Below are 20303 nucleotides of genomic sequence, written 5' to 3'. Positions count from 1 at the left end.
ACGTGCGTCATAATTAAAAAGTCCACGGTATCGGTAAGAATAAATCTCGCGGGCTGAACTATCCGCGCTTCGAAACTTTCTCGAAAGGTCAGACCGGCTGGGAGTATTTCCTTGGAAACTCGGCTCCCCGGAACGGCGCGCTGCATCGAAAAAGACAGTTGGCTCTGACGAGCACAGTTTACACGATTCATAGCGCACGACTGCAGTTGCAGTTGCACATGTTCCTTCACGAGCACATCGGAACGGGCGAATAAATTTATTCTTACTCGAAAATTCTGCTGCTTCCTTCAGAAAATTGTACTCTTAATTTAATAGGCCTTAATTTCATAGTGGGGATAACTCCGCGACGTTTATCCTCCAGGCCTTGGCGACATATATAGTAGAGGTGTGCGAGAACCCGATGGTCGGGGCGAGTCGGGAAGAGGTCGTGTCGGGTTCCAGAAAATTTCGAGATTTCCCGAAGGAATCGGGTTTCCCGAAAATTTCGAGAATACAACATATGACACACTCTTGAAAATAATTCACGATTCTTTAGGAAATCCCGATTATTCCGAGAATCCCGAAATTTGTGGGTACCGGTCCCGAACCCGAAAAAATGTGTTCCCGACCCGACCCGATATTTCGCACACGCCTAATATATAGAGAAATCACTGTATTGTAAGTTTCATTAAATTCCAAGTTTCCATAACGAACAATTTTTATTTTGCACAAAGATCCGTCGAATGACGATAATTTTCAGCACGAAGCACGCGTTCGCAACGCGAGACATTAAAATAATTTCAGTTGTTGTAACTGCCACGTCTGCTTCATCTTCGCGTCCCGGATTCCAGTATTCCAGATCCCCGACAATGGCGAAATTGTAACTTTCTAACTACGTTACACTTCGCCCGGTGCCCGTAACAGGTTTGTGCATCGAGATGCGTTCGATACAGTTCGGGGACAACGGGATTTTATTACCGTGTCTCGGCTATCTCCAAAGAAGCTACGGTGCCGCTCTTAAAACATGATTCGATAAGCGGACGATAGTGTTCCCCGAACGATTCGCCCGTGAACCGTGAAATTGTCGCTTCGTTATCGGCACGTTCGAAATTTCCTTCGAAAAGTAAGTCTACAAAATTTTTGTTGCATTGCAAATACTACCTTTTCTTATTCGACAAATGTGAACGTCTTTTCGGACAGATTCCATTATGGTTTCCGGGGCAGGGCTGTAAATAACACGGTCCGTGTGGTATTACGCGACAGCGCATTTTTCCGATCGGAAGAGTTACATGCCTCTTGCCGGATTAGTGACAGGGCTTGTTTCACTTATCTCGCCACGGACATGTGCACTTTGTTCTACTTGCGTCTCTGGGAACAACATTTTATATTGCCTGTCTGACCGTGGACAGTCTCACTCTTCTTTCTTAATCTCGCGTGGAACTTATTGTCCCAGGTACATCGCAGTGTCCACTTCCTCGAGCACGGTATGATTCGATTCTACTGCACAGGGTGTCCCGAAAATTTCCCGAAAACACTGAAAGAGGTTCCTTAGATCATTCCAAGCAACTTTTTCCTTTGCGAAATTTTTCTTCGTGGCTTCGTTTTCGAGATATTAACGACAAACACGGACGAATCAGAGCACGGCTGTAGCAGACGCGTTCCGGCTCGGCCAATGGCAGCGCCGCGCTCAGCGGGGCCAGACGGAGTCCGTTTGCTTTCGTCGCGCCCTGATTGGTCCGCGGTTTTCGTTAATAACTCGTAAACAAATCCGCGGAGAGGATTTTCGCAAAGGAAAAAATTATTTCAAATGACCCGAGGAACCCTTTTCAAGGTTTTCCGGAAGATTTTGGGACAACCTGTGTATTTATAGCCAAATACTAGCGCCATTTACGGTGGTTAAATTTGTACCCGTAATTTACAAAACTGTTTCCTATTCTCTTCCATTATTTGTACTTGTTTAAATTATTAAGAGAATCGTTCGTTCGACAGCAATTTCGAATATTTAGCACGGAAGATGTTTGTTTCGCAACAAAATCCACAGTCCACTAATTAAACAGACCACACGTTAAGGAGTGGCAAGGCTGAATATACACGCCTTGAACTGGCCACTTGAACGGAATAAAAGAATGACATCACTCGATACTTAGCGGAAAAACTAATAACTGCGGATAGTCATGGGAAACGAAAGTGATCTGTCTCAATTGAGATAAAACTGCCTTCTCTTTTGTCCCAGAAATCTGCGTTAACTGCACACGATTTTTATGCGTCGACGAGCAAACTTGCTGGGCGAAATATGAAACAGTGAAAAATCCAAAAGTATTTTTGCGATGAATAAAAATGACGAATTTATCAATTTTGATCGAACGAAAAATTCATTTTGCGCAAAAGTAACAACACAATAGACCGGCGAGAATTTTCCGCGAACCTCAAGGAGACCTGACTGCGAAATTGGAAAGGTGGGAACAACACAATTGGAAATGAGAGTTGTCAATAAAAACCGGATCATTGGTAATTGAATTCGTCGCGCGTCGGTCAAGCGATCCCGTATTGAAATTCGTAATGGAAACACGCTCGGCTCGGCTCGGCAGGGCACGCGGAGATAAGTTTTCGCGTGCATAAAACACGAGTGACCGGGGGGCCCGTTCGTAATTAAAATCCGTCGGTGTCGCCGATATTACAGGTGCGGCAGGAAATAGAGAAAAATAAAAACGAAAGAAGGAAGCAGCTTGCGCGACGACGTTCTCCTTTGCGTTTGACGTTAATTCCACCGTGGACGGGGAGCAACAGAATTTTCGTTCTTCGGGTCCGAGTGTTGCGCACAGAACACGGTGATTAATTGTTCCGCGTCGGTGACGGTTTATTTCACATTCAACTTTTGAACGCAACGGAACACGACGGAGTAATCAACCTCGCGGAAAAAGGAAACGGTCGGAGGTTCTTTTACCGACCAATTTTTCATTAATTCTTTTCTCTCTGCGACGCACATCGATAGTAATTGCGTTTCGACAATCGGTACTGCGTGTATATTAGAACTGCGTATTTTATGCGTTCCGCGAAAACAGTGGAAAATGTTCAATATTATGCTGCGTTCAAACAGTGGAAATTACGATTTAACAATATCTTAACAATATTGTTTCTTGAAATTTTTCTGATTTTTATTTAGAATTAACGTTATCTGTTCAAGTCTCAACAGAATTGTATTGCAGAATTTTTTATTTTTCTGATAAAAATAAATTCTACCCAGTGTCCCAAAAACGTTGCATGTCCTTGAGAGGGATGATTCCTGAGGTCATTTCAAGTAACTTTTTCCTTTGCGAAAATCTTCACCGCTGCTTCGTTTAAGAGTTATTAAGGAAAAACACGGACCAATCAGGGCGCGACATAGCAGACGGACCCCGCCTGGTCCCGCTGAGCGCGGCGTTGGCATTGGCCGAGCCGGACCCGGCCCGCTGTAGCCGCACTCTGATTGGTCCGTGTTCTTCGTTAATAACTCCTTAACGAAGCCGCGGAGAAAATTTTTGCAAAGGAAAAGGTTGCTACAAATGACCCCGAGAATTCTTTCAAGGAAGTACAACATTTTTTTTATTATTGTTGTTAAATTTATTCGTTAAGCTGCTGCAAAGTTAAAGCAATCGTACAAGCATGCATGCATAATGAGTTTCATTTCGTTCTTCCATGTTTGAATCTATTCGGCTCTATAAAACGGCTCTGAATGGAATGAGTTAAACCGTGTTTAGAAAGCAAAGTCTATGGATTATGTTCTTTTGTCGCACTGCCACAGATATTGTAGTTTATCGCCAGGTTTGTATTGTTCGATGCGTATTTAGATTTGGCGCAACAATGCGCGATGCAAGCGAACTATGTTACTATGCTACGGGTCTTAATATTTGCATTGTAGTAACGCCAACATGTTTCTTTTCACTATTCCTAATTATTTTTTCGTTTTCTTCGTGTTTACTCGCTATTTAGGTATTTTTGTACGGAAGCTCATCCTAAGGTTACAGTACTGTATCTCAAAAATTGTAGAAATTCCTAATATTTTATATGAAATAAAATACGGTTAAAAACATTTATTTAAACTCATTTTCAAACGAAAAAGCGAACTTATACCAGAAAATTTTATATTTTCGCCGCCAGCTAATTAATTTCGCTTAACGGTTGACTAATTAGCGAGCTACTGCGAGTTTAATTTGTTGTCGAACAAAGTGGTATATTTGTGCATACATTTGATTCCGTTTACGTTTTTTGTTTCTAGTTTTCATAATTACATTCACATTTCGTACCAAGCGATGCATGTAAACTATACTGATACGTTCTCGGTTATTATCTGCTGATAACAATAAAATCGCGCGAATCACCTCTGTGAAAACACGCCACGTTGCAATAGGAATTATTTCTCTATAAAACAAGATTCAAATTTCTTTTTTTTTTCTACCGAAAAAACTATGGCAAACATTTTTGCGAAGTATCGGTAAAATATAGAGGGAATAACAAATAAAACTGCAGTAACAGAAACAAGAAGAGAAGAAATAAAAAGGTTTATATTGGGAGTTTCAGCGATCGAATAAAACTGATCACGTACCACTTTTTTATGTACAGAAATAAAAAAATTGATTATATTCGATACCTTCGACTCAGCTTACGAGTTATAAATGAACAAAAATAAAAAAAAGCTCCGGTGTACATTTCAAGCCTGAACGATTTTTATTATTCTATTCTCGTTCTTTTCGAACATTTAAAAAAATTACTTTATAAAGCCTTGTTAAATTCAGTGCTCCACTGATTAATCAATCGCAAAAATAATTTCAACAGTACACAGTGGTTCACAAAAGTGTCCGATTAAATTCAATTAAGTTCATTTATTTTACTTCCGCAAGTTTCTTCCCTTCCAAAATTTCGTATTTGGCTGTATTTCAAAATAACATACTGTAATTTCCGTGCAATTATCTGCACTGTCATTTCAAGTTTAAATTATTGTACAACCTATGGCACGGCTGCCATGACACCTCAATAACCGGTCAATCCCGTTCAAATTTCACACACATACAGACCCTTTTCACTTGCGCTAGAGTGCTGCCAGAAAACAAAATTTTCAACAAAATGGCAGTCGCACGAATCAGAAATTCGCTAGGATTGAAACTGTTTCAAGCAATGAAAAAAAAACTATCGTCGACAATGACATGATTTTAGTACCCCACATAAAGGGACCTCTACTTTACACGTCTGTAAAATTTCAAAATGGTTGATCGATTCTTTATCGAGATATCATTAAAATTGTCTGCCTCGACTGCGGGAGGCATTGGAAATGTCTTTCTTCAGCAAATCGGAGGACAATACATTAAAATTGTTCTTTAAATGTTTCCACTAAGTCAATTTTAACCATCAATGCATAAAATCTATTGAGATCAAACAATTCTTTAACCCTTTGCGCTATTCTAATTCTAAAACTAAATTTTTCTTCCGCGTCAGAATATCTTCATTTTATTCGTACGAAACTGATCCGATTTTCACACATAATACTTAAATGTTTAGTAATCTATTAGATACAGATTTTGTAACGTAACAAATATTTTGCAATATTTTCTGTAATTTCTTTGAAACAATGCCACAACAATTTTCAGTGGCGCTTCACCACTCGAGTGCAAAGGGTTAACTTTCACGTTGTCATAGAGTATAGAGAATAGAGTATAGAGTATAGAGTATAGCGTGTATAAATTTGAGAAAACTCGACCAATGATAATCATTTTCGAGCTCGCGGACTTGGGGGTATCCGGTTGATCAAGAGCGTCGCGTTTAGGAACCCGTGTTGCCCAGCAGAGCGATCTAAAACACACCGAAAAAAGGCCCGATTTACGTCAGAGCAAAACGGCTCCTCGAATCACAGGCGGCCAAATAGAACGAAATTTCGTACGGTTCGAGCACACGCAGTTCCGCACGGAATTGTGGGGCCGGTATCGGCGAATTCGACTGAATAATTCACCGATACGTTCCCGAGAAAGCATAGCCCCTAACGAGGGCTATGTGGTATACGGGTATGGTTTCGCGGGCGTGAATCATGGATCCTGCTTAAAAGCGTGCGCTACTTAAAACGAGTTAATCCCGTAATGGAGGATCCTGTCGCCAATAATTCATCGGTCTATGTACCTTGGTATCCTGTCGTAGCTGTCCCAGCTGGTAAGACAGTTGTAGCTGCTGTATCTGCTCGAGGTCGTCATAGCTGGTGCCTTTGACACATTGCCTCGATCGCACACACACCTACACGCACGCACACACGAACACGTGCTACCTAGCAGGCTCTTCGAGTCTCCTAACCACCCCGAACACTGTGTGTATACACTATTCGGCTGATTCCTCCAGTTCGCCGATACTTCCGGTTTGGGAGTTCTACACTGTTCCACGGGACGAACAGACACTAACACCCTACCTGCCGCTGACACATTCGCGGGACCCTCCGTAAAAAATATCGACGTTATGTTACAAGGACTATCAAGCACTACACAAGGTACGCACACGGTAGCGATACAGACAACGATGCTAACGAGTCACTATTACTTGGACCACGTTTATCTCCCGTTTTCTTTCTCTCTCCTCCTTCTCCTCCTCCGTTTATCACCCGTTTAATAGAACGTCGATTTTATTTATTTTTTTTTGTTGGTTTAAAACTACTAGCCTAACTCTTAGCGAAACCACCTTCGACACCTTGGTGCACGCGTGGACGAACGCGTATTAAAAATACTCTACGATTTTGGACCCGCCAACCAGCGCGCTCGATAATATATCGTAATTAGGAAGTTAGGCGAACGACTCTCGCCGTAGTAGTCTTCAGCTCCAGAGGACAACCCCGGCTTCTTTGCCTTTTAGGGGGATTGGGGATGGGGGGACTTAGAGGCGTGGAAATCCTGCGTTCTCCTCGACACCCTAATGAAATCTGTTTCTCTGTTTAGGCCCACGGGCAGGGTGGCCTCCAGGAGCAGTTGTCCTAGGGAATTAACAGCGGCGGGACAAAGGAATCAGCTCGTCTGCCGCGGTGCTCTGTTGTTGCAAGGCCACGATATTTCAGGAAAAAAAAAGAACGGAAAAGAGGTCTGCGACGCGAGGATCGAGGATCCCTCCCGCTGATAGTCAATCGTTACGTCTTGATATGTCTCCTTGCTCCCGCATCTCTCGGATCTTCTGTAGCACAGCCTCGATCTTCTCGAAGCTGTCTGCACTATCTTGCCCGGGGACGCGTTCTCCAGGTCTGTTGGTCCCGCCTTGAAAGCTCGTCGATCATCATCGAGGATCCTCACCAGCCGCCTATGCTTCAGGTCTTCTTGCTCTTCTCCCCCCCGAACGAAACCGAACCGAAAGAAATGAGGAAGAGAAAATAGAAGAAATAAAGGTAGAAGAAGAAGAAGAAGAAGAAGATGGTTACAGGACCCCGTGTTCACATGTCAGATGGTATCCGGAGACCGCGGCGTCTCCGGCACGTCGATCGGCGAACTTGAGGATCGTGGCGCGTTCAACCGTGTTCGTCGGCTCTCGATCGCTCGGTTCATGGATCTCGGCCAGTCAGTTCGAGGCGACGGCACTTCCGCTTCAGGTACCGCATCTTTTAGTGGCTCTCAGGCTTCTTTTTGTTGCTCGACGTACGATCGCTGTGGTGTTTTTACACTGCGGTGGGCCCTCTGGAGGTTTCATTAGCCCGCCGCATCGGGAGAGGCATCGAGAGAGATTGCCGCGCTGGCAGCTCTCTCCTCTCGAAGAGAACACAAGGCGCTTCGCGTGCCGTGGCCCAGCGCCGACTAGCGGGTTCAGCCTCAAACTTCCGACTCCCTCACTCCTTTCCCTACGGAGAGCTTCGCGCAAGCTCGCTCAAACTCCCTCCCTTCTCCTCCCCTCCCTCTCTCCTTCGCCACACGTCACTTTCCGCCCGAGCACGCCCCTCCCCCACGCACGAGGTCGTCCTGCTTTGACGCGCTGTGCAGAAGGAGAAAGACGCGCGACGCAGACCATCAGGCCTGCTTCTCCTGCGTGCGACTTCTTGTCGCGGACGTCAGAAACCGGGCAGACACGGACGTAACGCCCGAGATCAAAGGTCACAGATTCGAGAGGCTGATTGGTAAGCTTTGGTCATCCTGTTCACGTTTAACCTGGCCTTTAATGTTTTCGGGGATTTTTTCACGCTTTGCGACGGGCTGTCAACAAGGTCAACTCCTGTACACTAGAACTTCCATTATCCTTACAAAACAGTCAATTTTGATTTTTATTTTTCTACTTGTGGCATTGTGTTATAACTAGATCCAGCTGTTTACATCCGAAGCATGCTGGAATTCTATGGACTGGGATTCGACTGTATTATAGTTCAATATGGTTCCTACTTTTATCTTTGGGTTTAACACGTTGACTGCCATGTCACCAATATGTGGGCGACGGAATTATTTGTCCAGGTTTTAAAATGAATTTTTATGTTAGTATATTTATTGTACCAAATGTGACTAGGATCAGTAAAATGTAAAAAAGGTTGGGGGATTACTCAATGTCATACATTTAATTTTTTTCAATTTTGATTTCATTAAATAATTTACTTTTATGGAATTTTCTAGGTTTCCAGTTTGGCACTCAAAGTGTTGAACTATGATTTATTGCACAGTTACTGTGAGTAGAATTCCTTCGTCCCCCAGAATTTCTCAAAAAGCAAATTTATATATTTATTGTGTGCTTGTATATCCTCCAATGGCTGTATATCGACAGAATTTTATTCCGGTCTAAAGGAAATTAGTCCTCTGCACTCGAAGCCATTTTAACTCCAAAACGAAACATTTGTTCCAACCTAGTATATTAAAATCATTTCATACAATATTGAATATTCCGTACAATATTGAAATGTTTAGTAATTTATTAAATAGAAACAACGTTAATAATGTAAAAAATATTTTGGATAATGATACAGCAAATTTTAGTAACGCCTTACAGTCGCCATTCGAGTGCAAAGGGTTAATAATCAGTTAATTCGATCGATCACACGATAGCTGCCAATGGTGAGACGCAGAAAGTATACAGAACAATATTTTGAACGTGAAGGACACAATGGCCCGCGCGTACGGGCATTAGCCGTATTAACGGGGCGTAACTATTTACTCAAGTCGCAGACGTAAACAAGGTCTTTGTTCTCCTGATCGCCCCCGGGCGAACGAACCTACGTTCAATCTTGGCATTCTAAACACCTAATCCGTCTTTCTGTGGATTTAGGGGACAAATGGCTGCGGAAAATACATTCGGAACGAGCGTCCGTGTTCCTACCAAGAATCTTTGTCCCATTTCCCGATGAGGGACAGTTTTCTTTTGTTTCTTCTTGCCCTGTCCGAGATCCAACTATTTTTTGCGGGGACGACGCGTTTTTCCGTTTAAGCCATTATCCCGTCCCTGCGTGTCGCTAATGTCACCGTTTTATCTTAAATATAAAACCCGTTGTTAACCGTGAAATAGATATTTTATTCAGTTTCTGCTTCAGCCCTTAACTGTTCGGACCGATTCAACCCTGTGGAAATTTGTGTTAATAATTATTTAATGTGTAATCATTTACCTTTCTTCTTGTAATATATTTTTGTGGATTCTATGGAAATTTTTTTTATTTTAATTGAAACATTTGATTCAAATTTACTCGTCGCCATTTTTGCAAGAGATTAAACATTGCTAGTTAGAAGGAATCTCAAAGAATTCTGTTTGAATTTCAAAGAAATTACAAAACATATTGCAAAATTTGTATTGAATAGATTACTAAACATTTAAATATTATATGTGGTGATCGGATCAGCTACGTGCGAATAAAATGAAAATATTCTAGGACGGATGAAACATCTAGTTTTCGAATGAAACTAGCGCCGAGTGCAAAGGGTTAAATATTGAAATAAAATTCCAGCTGAATCATTTCATTCGAAAAATGATGCACCTGTGCGCAAGGACATTGGTCACGAGGAAGCGATGTTGTCTGTGGAATTTCTTCGTTCCGGGGCAAGAGATAAAAGTTTAGTGCCGTTCGCATTCTAGAAAATAATTCCTCATCTCTGCCCTTTCTCGGTGAAATCAGGAATACGTAACAAGGGAGGGTAAGAAGGAAGATATTGAAACCGGAATAAATCGCGGGCTAGAGATTGTAAGTTCTATGTACTGCCACTTCAACAGGGGAACAGTTTACGTCTGTTGCTTTCCTCGGTAGGAAATGAAGTTTCTCTCGTCCCGTGATACGCGCAGTAACAATTCAGGCTTGTTTCTAGTTTGCAAATCGGTTTATCTCGGAGTGGGGTCTATCCCTGTCGAAATTATTTCGATCGGCCCTTTGAACGCCTCGGAGCGTGAAACTGGCTTACACACGAACGATGTTTTTTTTAACTGAAACAAATCTCTGTTCAACACGAAAATGTTTACGCGATCAAACATCATCAAAAATGTTTATTTCCATCGTTATTAAAATTATAAAAGTCTTCAAACCATTTAACTGAGAACAGTCTCTGAAACTTTGAACTGTGTCCGACATAATTGCTGCGCCAAGGGCGTCTCGTAAAAAATTTTTTAAACATGTCCAATTGTTCATAATGTTATTAAAAAATATCCAGATGTATTTGGAAGAGTCTACAGAATCGGCCTGGGTACAAATAGTTCGCTCGCTCGGGGCTGGAAAAATCGCAAAAGTTGAAAATTTGTGATTCTCTTTAAAAATCTCTGAAAAACTGAGAGCGATTAAGGAGAACGTAAAAATCAGTCTACAGGTTCTCGGTGACTTGGTGTTGGCCGACGGCATTCGATTTCTTTTTCTTTCCGTTTTATTAAAGAATGCGCGTCTCGGCGAGATGAAGTGCTCAGCAGAAAATTTTTACGGCCGAGGACTTTCGGACCCATAAAACAGTAGCTCATCGTAAAACATCAAAACGATAGGAGGAGGGTCCAGCGGCTGCGATTTCCAGGTCGCGATTCGATCGTGCTCGGACATCTTACAGGGACGTCAAAGGCAACCTATATTCCCCGTGTAATAATTGAAGCTCGTTCGACTTAACTGCAGCAGGTAACTAAGTCATCGATCGCTAATTTAAAATCGGTCGTGCACCTTAATTGAGGTAATTAAGAAAATCGAATGGCCGGGGGAATGACGAATGGGAATTAAGTTCCTTCCTTATGCGCCGACGTGATAGTACGAGGGAAGTTATTACATAGATTGGTATTGTTATCGTTTAATATTTACAATTTCATTCGGCGTTCTCCGACGCTCGTCGGCGAAATGTCCCGCGAACGGGACAAGCTAGAGCGGATCGATAAACTAACAAAATACGCGAAACAATAGGGGTCTATTAATAAACCAGAAATACGGAACACCGGCAATTTCGCTGCAAGAATAAACAGAACGAACTTTACGGCTTGAGCCCCGCTCGTAAACGCGCCTGTCATTAATGACACGGCCAGCAGAAACCGTGGGGTCAGCATGTAAATTCCTAATCACCCGCCGGTGCACGCGTTGCTATGTTTAAAGAGGCCCTCACCAGCCATAGTTAGTTCCTGAAAATCTGTTTTGTTCCCAGGATGCTGCGGCACGAACAAGGATTTAGCCAAGTGGCTCGGCAAATGGCAGACTCAAGGTCAACAGCAGAGGACACGAGACGCGACATAGTATTTAAAGCCAATTTTAATAATCAAGGTTTATTGGTCTCGACTCGAAAACAGAAATAACGAACGAGCAGTTTTAATGTTAATAATTTATTTATGAAATTTCCGCTGACAAATTCCTGACAATTTTCCCGATTAAAATGAGCCACCACATGACATAATTTGGTGCATAGTTGCCAGTTTAATCCACGATTTAATAGAACCTCGATTATCCGAACCGTCGTGAGTGCACACTGACGTGTAATTTTTCATCGAAATTTTGACTGCATGGAACTAGACAAGGGGATATCGAAATATTTATTGGTTGGTCGAAAAGTTCAAATGAATATTTAAAAAAAAAATATCGGATATCGCGTCACCTTTCCGGCAAAACGTCCCTAAATTCGTCAGTGGTGTCGCGAGCCGAGAATCTGAACCGAAATTACGCGCAGCGACGCTGAAGCACAGCCGAACGTCGATGCGATTAGGGGTAATATAGTTGAAACTCCACTTCCGCTGCATTAGCTTCCGAAGCAATGGCAGCCTGCAGTATCTAAAAGAGAGTCGAAGCCAGATTGCGTGGGTGGGTAGCATCTTTCTTCGGCAACGTTAGCGCCCGCCTCCTTCCCTCTTCGACGTTCCTCGAGCAGTTAGGGCAACGCCGTAGGAGATCACGGCCTCTCGCGCACCCTTCTACCCCTTTTCGTCCTCTTTTATTTCCTCTCCCTCTTCCGTTTTTCCCTCGGAGATACGTTCCGATGGGTCCTGGACTCATCTTCGCACTCTTCGAGATATCCTCGCTCGTTCGGGTTCTTCTCTTCGAGGTTCTCGCGATTCCACGTCACCACCGGTCTCTCCCAAGAAGAAAATTACGGCAGCCACTCTTAGCGGCCGAGTACCCTAACACCTTTTCGCCTGGCTACACGGGCCAAGAATGACCTTTAGTTCGTCGTACGACCGACGCGACGTTATCGGGAGAAGGCAGCACCGTACGCCGCAACGTCGACGACGGGATACATGGCCGACGACGGCTGCCACCTATGCGACCGAATCGACGGAGTTGTAGCGGTGTTTCGGCTCTGATCACTATAGCCGTTATCCACTTTGCGATGAAAGCAGACCCAGGCCACTTTGGCCGCCGCGTTCTAAGAGGGCTTCCGGTTTGACAGGATGCAAGATTTTAGGGTCGCCGAGGACACTGTGAATTGAGATTTCGGAATCTTGTTGGAATCAGGCTCGATTTCTCCTGTCCTGCTTAACAAAAAATTACGGAAAAATTCAGGAACGTTCTACCTGACAGCATACAGGACTGTGAATTTTAGCCGATTTTTTAACTGCAAAACCGATTTTTTAAAAATGTTGAAAAGGGGTATGTAAGACTAAAGCACTAAAAATGTGTCGATATAAGTTAAAAGGGAATCTGGAAAGGGATTTTGATAAAACTTTGCACAAGGGTCCATTAATCCCACCTGAGAATTTAGCCGCACTTGTTTCGTGCCCGCTTTTCACTTTAAGGGAGAAATCGACCCTTTCATCCAAATTGGTGTTTCTACGTAAGCGCTTATAAATGGCGAACGACAAAAGATATCGAAAAATTGTTCAAGTAAAAGTTACATCGTACCTTTAGGCCCATAGATCCATGGAAAAACTTTTTTGAAAAAATCATTTTTTTGGAAAAAGAAATTTTGAAAATGGCATTTTCAAAAAATTTTTCACGCAGATGTATGGGTCCAAATATACGATAGAATTTTTATTCGAACCGTTTTTTGATATTTTTTGTCGTTTGGGATTTGCGTAGGTTTGGATAAAGGGGTTGATTTCTCCCTTGAAGTAGAAACCAGGCACTAACAAAATACGACTAAATCCTTAGGTAGATGTAATGCACACGTCTGCGAAGGTTTGCTCAAAATCGGTATGTATTGGTCTCCAGGGGTCCTCTTACTGGCAAGGTTGTCGATGTTGGAGCATCATCCCTCTTTTCAGGGGTGAGACATTTTTCGAATTTTTTTAACAAAGAGGAGACTTCGGTAATTAGCTTACGCTCCTTTTCAACCGCACTTTTAGCGAGTTTGCTACTTTCCATGCAGTCAAAGGACTCGGAAAGGGTTGCATTAAAGCCGTAAATGGGGGCGTGTGCGTCCATTCGAACAGGACGGTCGGTTAAACGTGAGACGATGAATTTCGTTTCGTCACTGAATCGAACAACACTTTGTCAACTTTTTCTCTCACACTCTTTCACGGGGAGGATGAAGTTTTCTGTATTATTGTTTGCTAAGCAGCAGTGCCGGCGCACTTCGTTTCAGTTGCAATTCAATTCCTCGGTCTTCCACCATTGCGTGATTAGTTCCTATTATCCCGATCTCTCTCGTTGATGAAATGCGAGAAAATGAGAGTAAAAAGTTCACTGTAGGCCGTCCCGCGCGCCTGCTTCAATGATTCATTTCAACACTTCCATCGATTAGTTAATGACACCGCTCGGACGTGCATCGAGTTTAGTCTATTCTTATTATCGTGACGTGAGCATGACCATTGACTCATTTATACTCAATCTATAGATCATCCTATTTGATTGTTATCATTATCACACAGTTTCAGTAAACTTTCTTTACTAATTGTCAACTTCAAAAAATCTTTGTTTCTCAATAAAAATAATTGGACTTGTTGTTACAACCCCCTTTGGTGTTGGTAACAACTTTTTTCACAATACAGACAACTTACAAGGAATCTGAAGGGGTAAAGTAAACCTTCATTTTCTTTTTCTTATTTCTGACTTGCCTCCGTGTGTATCATTCTTCACTTTTCTTTCCTGCCCCCCCCCCTGTATGTACATACTTATATTTATTTTTTTACTTCTTCACTTTGATCTTCTTTGCTTCAAACCCTCCCTCCGCCGTGCTCCCTTTATCTTTCCGTAATCTTTAATTGTTTGCTCTTTTACGCTCTCGCTTATATACCCTTTTCTGCTCTACTAGGGCAGTTTGATATTGTCCTTCATATTGCAGGCTCTTACCTTTGGAATAGATTCCAGAGATATCCACCTTGCACGACCCATTTTTATAAAATAAATTCTTAATTTTTCTCCCCGTTCGTTGCATTCTTAAACCACCGCTTATTATTAAATATGTAATTTTTCGGTTGAAACACGTATTGTCATTGCCCAGGTACGTTTCTGCATGTTAAATTCTTATGAGACAGTCAAGACAGTAAAAAATACTGAACTGTCCACAATAACACATTATTTTCAGAAATATTTAAAAATAATTCACAAATATTTTAATACAATTAACACTGGGACATTTGTGGAAGCGTTTTGCAACAGTCATAATTAAACTGTGAAGTTTCTATGCAAAACATGAATTTTGTGCAGTATTTATATTTGCAGAAATTTCTAGAAACAATTGCAGGGACCAAACCAAACGGTTTCATTTTTTTTATAGATAAAAGGTTTGCTTGTTTTAGCAAAACCATCCATGAAACAAATTGAGGATTGCCGTGAGTTGTTGTTAAATCTGTCGTTTGAAAATTTTTTAGAAAAGACGCCCGAGGCCTGTTACTCCATACGTTCGATCCAGCACTCGGGAATTAGCATGAGAACGAATACTATGTCTCGTCGGAGCCCTCTATCCCCCACGGGGTGCTTCGTTTCGACATCACAGCTATGTCTGTGCAGTTAAATTGCATCAACTCCGCGAAAGTTGAAAGTATTCTCGGAGGATTAATCGCAATTTCCTATCTTTGAAAAGTGAAAGAACTGTCCTTATTAAAGAAGTTCTTACGAGCGCCACGGTTCATTGTAATGTGAAGATTGGACAAAACGAGTGACTATAAAAGAAGCTATCGGATTTCGTTTCGACGCGTTCAATTCGAACGTTCCCATTCGTCCAATGTGGCCAATCTCGGAGATAGCAATCCGAATTGAACAATACTTTCATCTTCCGGCGATTTTTAAAATACTAATATATGGCAATTTATTATTGACATACTTGATATATGGCAAAACTTGATTACAGTCCCTGCTCGATAAATGTCCCAGATATCTAACCAGTAATTGTCCCAGAACTAAAAATAATGAAAAATATCTGCTAGACGATATATGTCCCTGACCGGACCCGTGTGTTGCACAAGTATCGAGTAGACACTGTAAATCTGTAAGCCTGCACATAAATGACACTACATACTTGCTTGTGCAGAAAATATTGTAGCTAGATTTTACCTTTTGCTGATACGATTATTCTTAGTTATTTATTGTTAACATATATTTTTAAATCTACTGCTTCACAGAGTGATTCGAATGCTATGGACAGTATGGAATTTATGTGTTTGCAAATGTTTGTGTTTGTGAGTGTATAACTTCGTAGAAAACAAATTGCATTAAAATCCACTTTCATTCTGCAACGATTTCCCGCAAAAGTGAACAGTGCTTCGAAATCGCGCTAACGACGAGAATTAAACTATTACCGGATGTTACAGCCGTGCAATTTGTTACGGCGGCTGTACCTCGGGCTGTTTCACTGCCGACGGCAGGCTTTTTATTCAAAGTGCAATAAAAGGCAGATAAAAAATCATGCATCAAATTTTACGGGGTCGTTGCGAAGGAGAGACTCCAATCTTGAGATCCATGGTGAATTGAATCGTGAAGTAAAGGTAAGGTTTCAACTTTGCCGACACTGTTTGACTTTGTGAAACCCCCGACAAAGGCAGCATCTTTACCGTTTCATACATTTTCCAGCAGAATACTATCGTTGAAAACGAACTACTTAACTACGCAAGAGGCTCCAGATTTAAACATGAACCGGGGTACTATTACACAGTTCTTCTAAATTTTTACTAAATATGCTACTTAGATAAATGAAGAAATCGGTTCAATCTCTAACTTCAGAAATTCTAAACTATAAAAGACCACCTTCAAATAAAAATGATTATTCTCAATAATTGTCAAATAAAAATTCCGAAATCGGTCACACGACAGCGGCAGTCTAAACTTTCCTCCGGTTTTGAAATTCAAAATATTCTCCCGATCCTAAAAAAATTGAATAATCCTCCAATTTTTAAAATTCAAAATATTCCGGATCCGGAACCCGGACGGCGGTCCATGTAAAATTTAACGATCCCCCAGTTTTTAAAATACCTTTTTTGCACCCGCTGTGTATCGACTCGACCAGCAAACGAGTTAAAAAATGCAAGCGGGTACGGATTTAAACGGGGACAACGAAAAAATTTAATGATCCTCTAATTTGCGCCCGTTATCGCACGAGGCGTGTTTTGTTCGGGGGTCGTCGGCTGTTAATGAAACTGTCGGGTCCCTTCGGACCCGGTGTACGTACTATTGAAAGGCGGGGCAACAGGGAGCAGCGGCCTCAAAGCTGACCTGCTCGCGGGCTCGGCGCGTGCACAATTAATCTCGAAACAAGATGGGGGCGGCCGCCCTTTGCGAAAAATCCCGCGGAAAACGAATCGCCGTCGTCGTCGCAACGATTTCGCACTCAAGAATTAACGAAGCCCGCATTCATTCTCGGCTCGAGCAGCAGTTCGCCACTTTAAGTTGTTTCATCTTGACCCTTGACCCTTCCAACGGGATCATTCTGAACTTTTCATCTCGCCCCGAGGCAAAATCCTGTTCGTAAGCAAACCGGAAGCCGCCCGTCGACCGAACACGCGGCACGCCATCATTCTTTTACCGACGAACATTTGTTATATAATTTAGGACCATTTTCTGACTGTGAGCATTTAATTATAAAATCGAGTCGAACGCGAAACAGAAAAGAATGTTTCAAGAATTTTCAAGAAAAGATTAAAATTAACGCGAGAAGCGGCAAAAATCAATCCCAGAGAATCTCACAAAATCAGTGTAATTAATGAAATCGGAACTAAAAATTTAAAATGTATTGTAGGGGATACCGTCTTAACCCTTTTGAGTTCTAAAGATCCTAATAAAATTCGGTTTATCTGTCACTATAAAAATGAATGTCTAAACCTAGTCAAAAATCACGTGTGACTGACGTGGCAGTTAACGTGTTAATAATAATAATAAAATGATTCAAGTTCGTGCGATATAAAATACTGAAGAGAGTCTACTTCAAAATGTCTACTGTGTGCAATTTTTAAAAAAATTATTTAACCTTGCAATTGACGCAGACTATTTGTATTTTGCATAAACACGTATTTTGCCTCTAGTCGTGACATTTTGTTTTTCGCGACGGAGATCGTGACGAAGGTTCGGCATAATTTATCAGTGGGAGATGACGTTTGTAATAGGAGACATTATCCGGCGAATGAATAAGAACAACGACCTATCCCGAGTGCTGCGACCCGCTTAAGATAGCTACTCGCTAAGTGGCATTAGAATGTCCTTCCCTGAGCCATTAGTGTGCTCGCTCGATACACAATTTGCCAGGCTCCATCTCGCAGCTCGCATCTTGTTTCTACAGGCGGCAGGAACTACTCCCGAGGATCGCTGAAATTATTTCCGGTTTCGTTATCCCCCGGGGTATTAATTCTGCGAATTTACTCGTTTACTTTTCTCGGCAAAATAGCAGCCACTCGAGACAATATTTTCGGAAGCTATTTCCAGAGGCTGCGTTACACCCGCCAATGTGTAACACATTGATTAGGTTAATGTGTACATCTACTGCAATTTTGATGGAAGTACAGTAATTCCTCTGTATAGGTCGCCAGGGCCTGGATGATAAGCGTCGCGGAACTATCCCCACTACCGAGGACTATCCGTGAGGGGCCACGAACCTCGAGCGACTTCATCCGTAATACTTCGAAAGCCGCCCCTGGCCATCGCCTTATATCGAAGGAAAACAGTACAATCGAGCAACTTATCACTTTTTCTTTACAGAAAATTATGTTTGAACCGTTACGTTCATTTGAACCGAGAGAATAATTCGAGCAGTACAGCGAATTCTCGATATATGTCAACGAGACGGGCCTTGTCAGCGACAAACATCCAGGAGACATACCCGTGTTATGTTCACACTCCTCGGTGTCCGAGGCCCCTCACGGGCTATACTCCGCGGTAGTGGGGATAATTACGCGACGTTTATCGTCCAGGCCTTGGCGACATATATGGAGAAATCAGTGTAATTGGAAATCTCTGTAAATAAAGTGTTTCCATGATGGGAGGCCACGGAAGTGATTACGGATTTATGCGACAATATTATTTATACGATCGATATGTACAACATTGTATAGAATGGAGGAATGTTACCTGGGTATTTGGAAAGCGATCTCATCGAGCGAATCGCTAGGCTGCAAAGGTACACGCTCGAAGAGCTTGCTAGGGCCCTGATGCACGTTGTCGCTGTAGGGCATTGATCCGGCCGTTGGTTGCGATAGGTCCGAGGTATCGGTAATTCCCTTTGTCTGCACTTTCTTTAATTGTTTTCGTACTTCCTCCGCCTGACGGCGCAGGTGGTGCAGCCGGAAGAAGTATAGCGACATTTCTGTTCCGGAGGACGAGCATGTTCGATCAGAGTTCTTCGTACTTTCGAATGATACTTGAAGTGATCAAATCACTTTTTCAACGATACGATTGCGTCAGCGAACAAAGGCGATCATTGAATCACAACATAAATTCGTTTAGTCACCGTCAATTTCCGTTTATTAACACAGCGAGGAGTTGCAATTAATTACGTCGTTAGAACCAATCGAATTTGTTTTCATCGAATCATTGTTATCCGTTGCTTGCAACGAGTCACGCAACTGGTCAGTTGATTAATTTCAGTGCTGAAGTCATCGTGTTGCACACGGATCGTTTTGAGTTGAACTGTTTGCGTGTAGAACGACAATGAAAAAGAAGTCGACAAACAAGAAAATAATAAAAATGTCTGCATAATCACGGTTTTTTTGTAATGCGTCTTTCCAACTGAACGAATTCATATTCCGACCCAATGTATGCACAGAAACAACGGCGACATTTCAATTTTGCAAAATCTGGAAAACCACCGAAGATGATTCGTCCGCTGATCCTCTTTTTACAACATGCGGTCACCGCGCCGGTGCAGTATAGTCACTTCTCGATATATGTCAGCGACATGTATCCTCCAGGAGATACACCCGAGTAATGTTTACACTCCTTGGCTCCTCACGGGGCATACCTCACAGAAGTGGGGATAATTCCGTGACATTTATCATCGAGGCCTCGGCGACATATATAGAGAAATCACCGTATAGTCACAAAGTGAACACGATTGCAACAGAGAGTAAAGAACAAAGGCGGGATGCGGAACGGAAGAATAACACCATGTCCGGAAGCTGTAAAGCAAACGATTAGGTTGAAAAATGCAGGGATTTGTGAACAATGTCAGGCATTGTGAAATATTGGCATGCTCTAATTAGGGGTACGAACGTGTATTCAATAACGTGCAAACGAACCAGGGGACATGAAATTTTAACGCCGTGGCTGCCGGGAGCCCAGGGGAGCGTGGAAAATTACAAACAACACGATTATTCTCTGCTCGGCCCTATAATAGCACGGCTCGCCGAAATCCAAACTGCGAAACGCGCAGCCCGTGACATGTCAACAGCTGATATCCCGCGTTTCGACGTTATTTCAATGAAACGCAATCTTTCAACCTGTGTGTACGCTAATTCGTTTATGGCCGACACACCGAGGAACATTTAGGAACTGAAATGTTTGCCAGAGGCTCGAATAGACACGGTGCCACTCAATTCTCCGGCCGAAGTCTCTAAGAATGCTCTAT

At 42.4% G+C, this 20303-nt stretch overlaps 1 protein-coding gene across 9 annotated transcripts in view; it reads right to left on the bottom strand.

The window, feature by feature from the left end:
• Positions 1 to 20303, bottom strand: part of Slo2 (slowpoke 2) — a 156457-nt gene that overhangs the window by 74209 nt on the left and 61945 nt on the right. For 3 of the 9 annotated variants that reach the window (XM_076799875.1, XM_076799876.1, XM_076799879.1), the window contains exon 1: positions 6124 to 6286. The exons of the other annotated variants lie outside the window; for them this stretch is intronic. In XM_076799875.1, the coding sequence (XP_076655990.1) occupies positions 6124 to 6194 (71 nt within the window). In that variant the 5' untranslated portion in view covers positions 6195 to 6286. Of the gene's footprint in view, positions 1 to 6123; positions 6287 to 20303 lie in introns of those variants that run through there. 9 annotated transcript variants of the gene reach the window in all.

This window comes from Halictus rubicundus, chromosome 14 (assembly GCF_050948215.1).
Source record: "Halictus rubicundus isolate RS-2024b chromosome 14, iyHalRubi1_principal, whole genome shotgun sequence".
Classification (NCBI taxonomy): domain Eukaryota; kingdom Metazoa; phylum Arthropoda; class Insecta; order Hymenoptera; family Halictidae; genus Halictus; species Halictus rubicundus.
The sequence above is the reverse complement of the archived record's forward strand: the minus strand, read 5'-3'. Positions and strand labels throughout refer to the sequence as shown.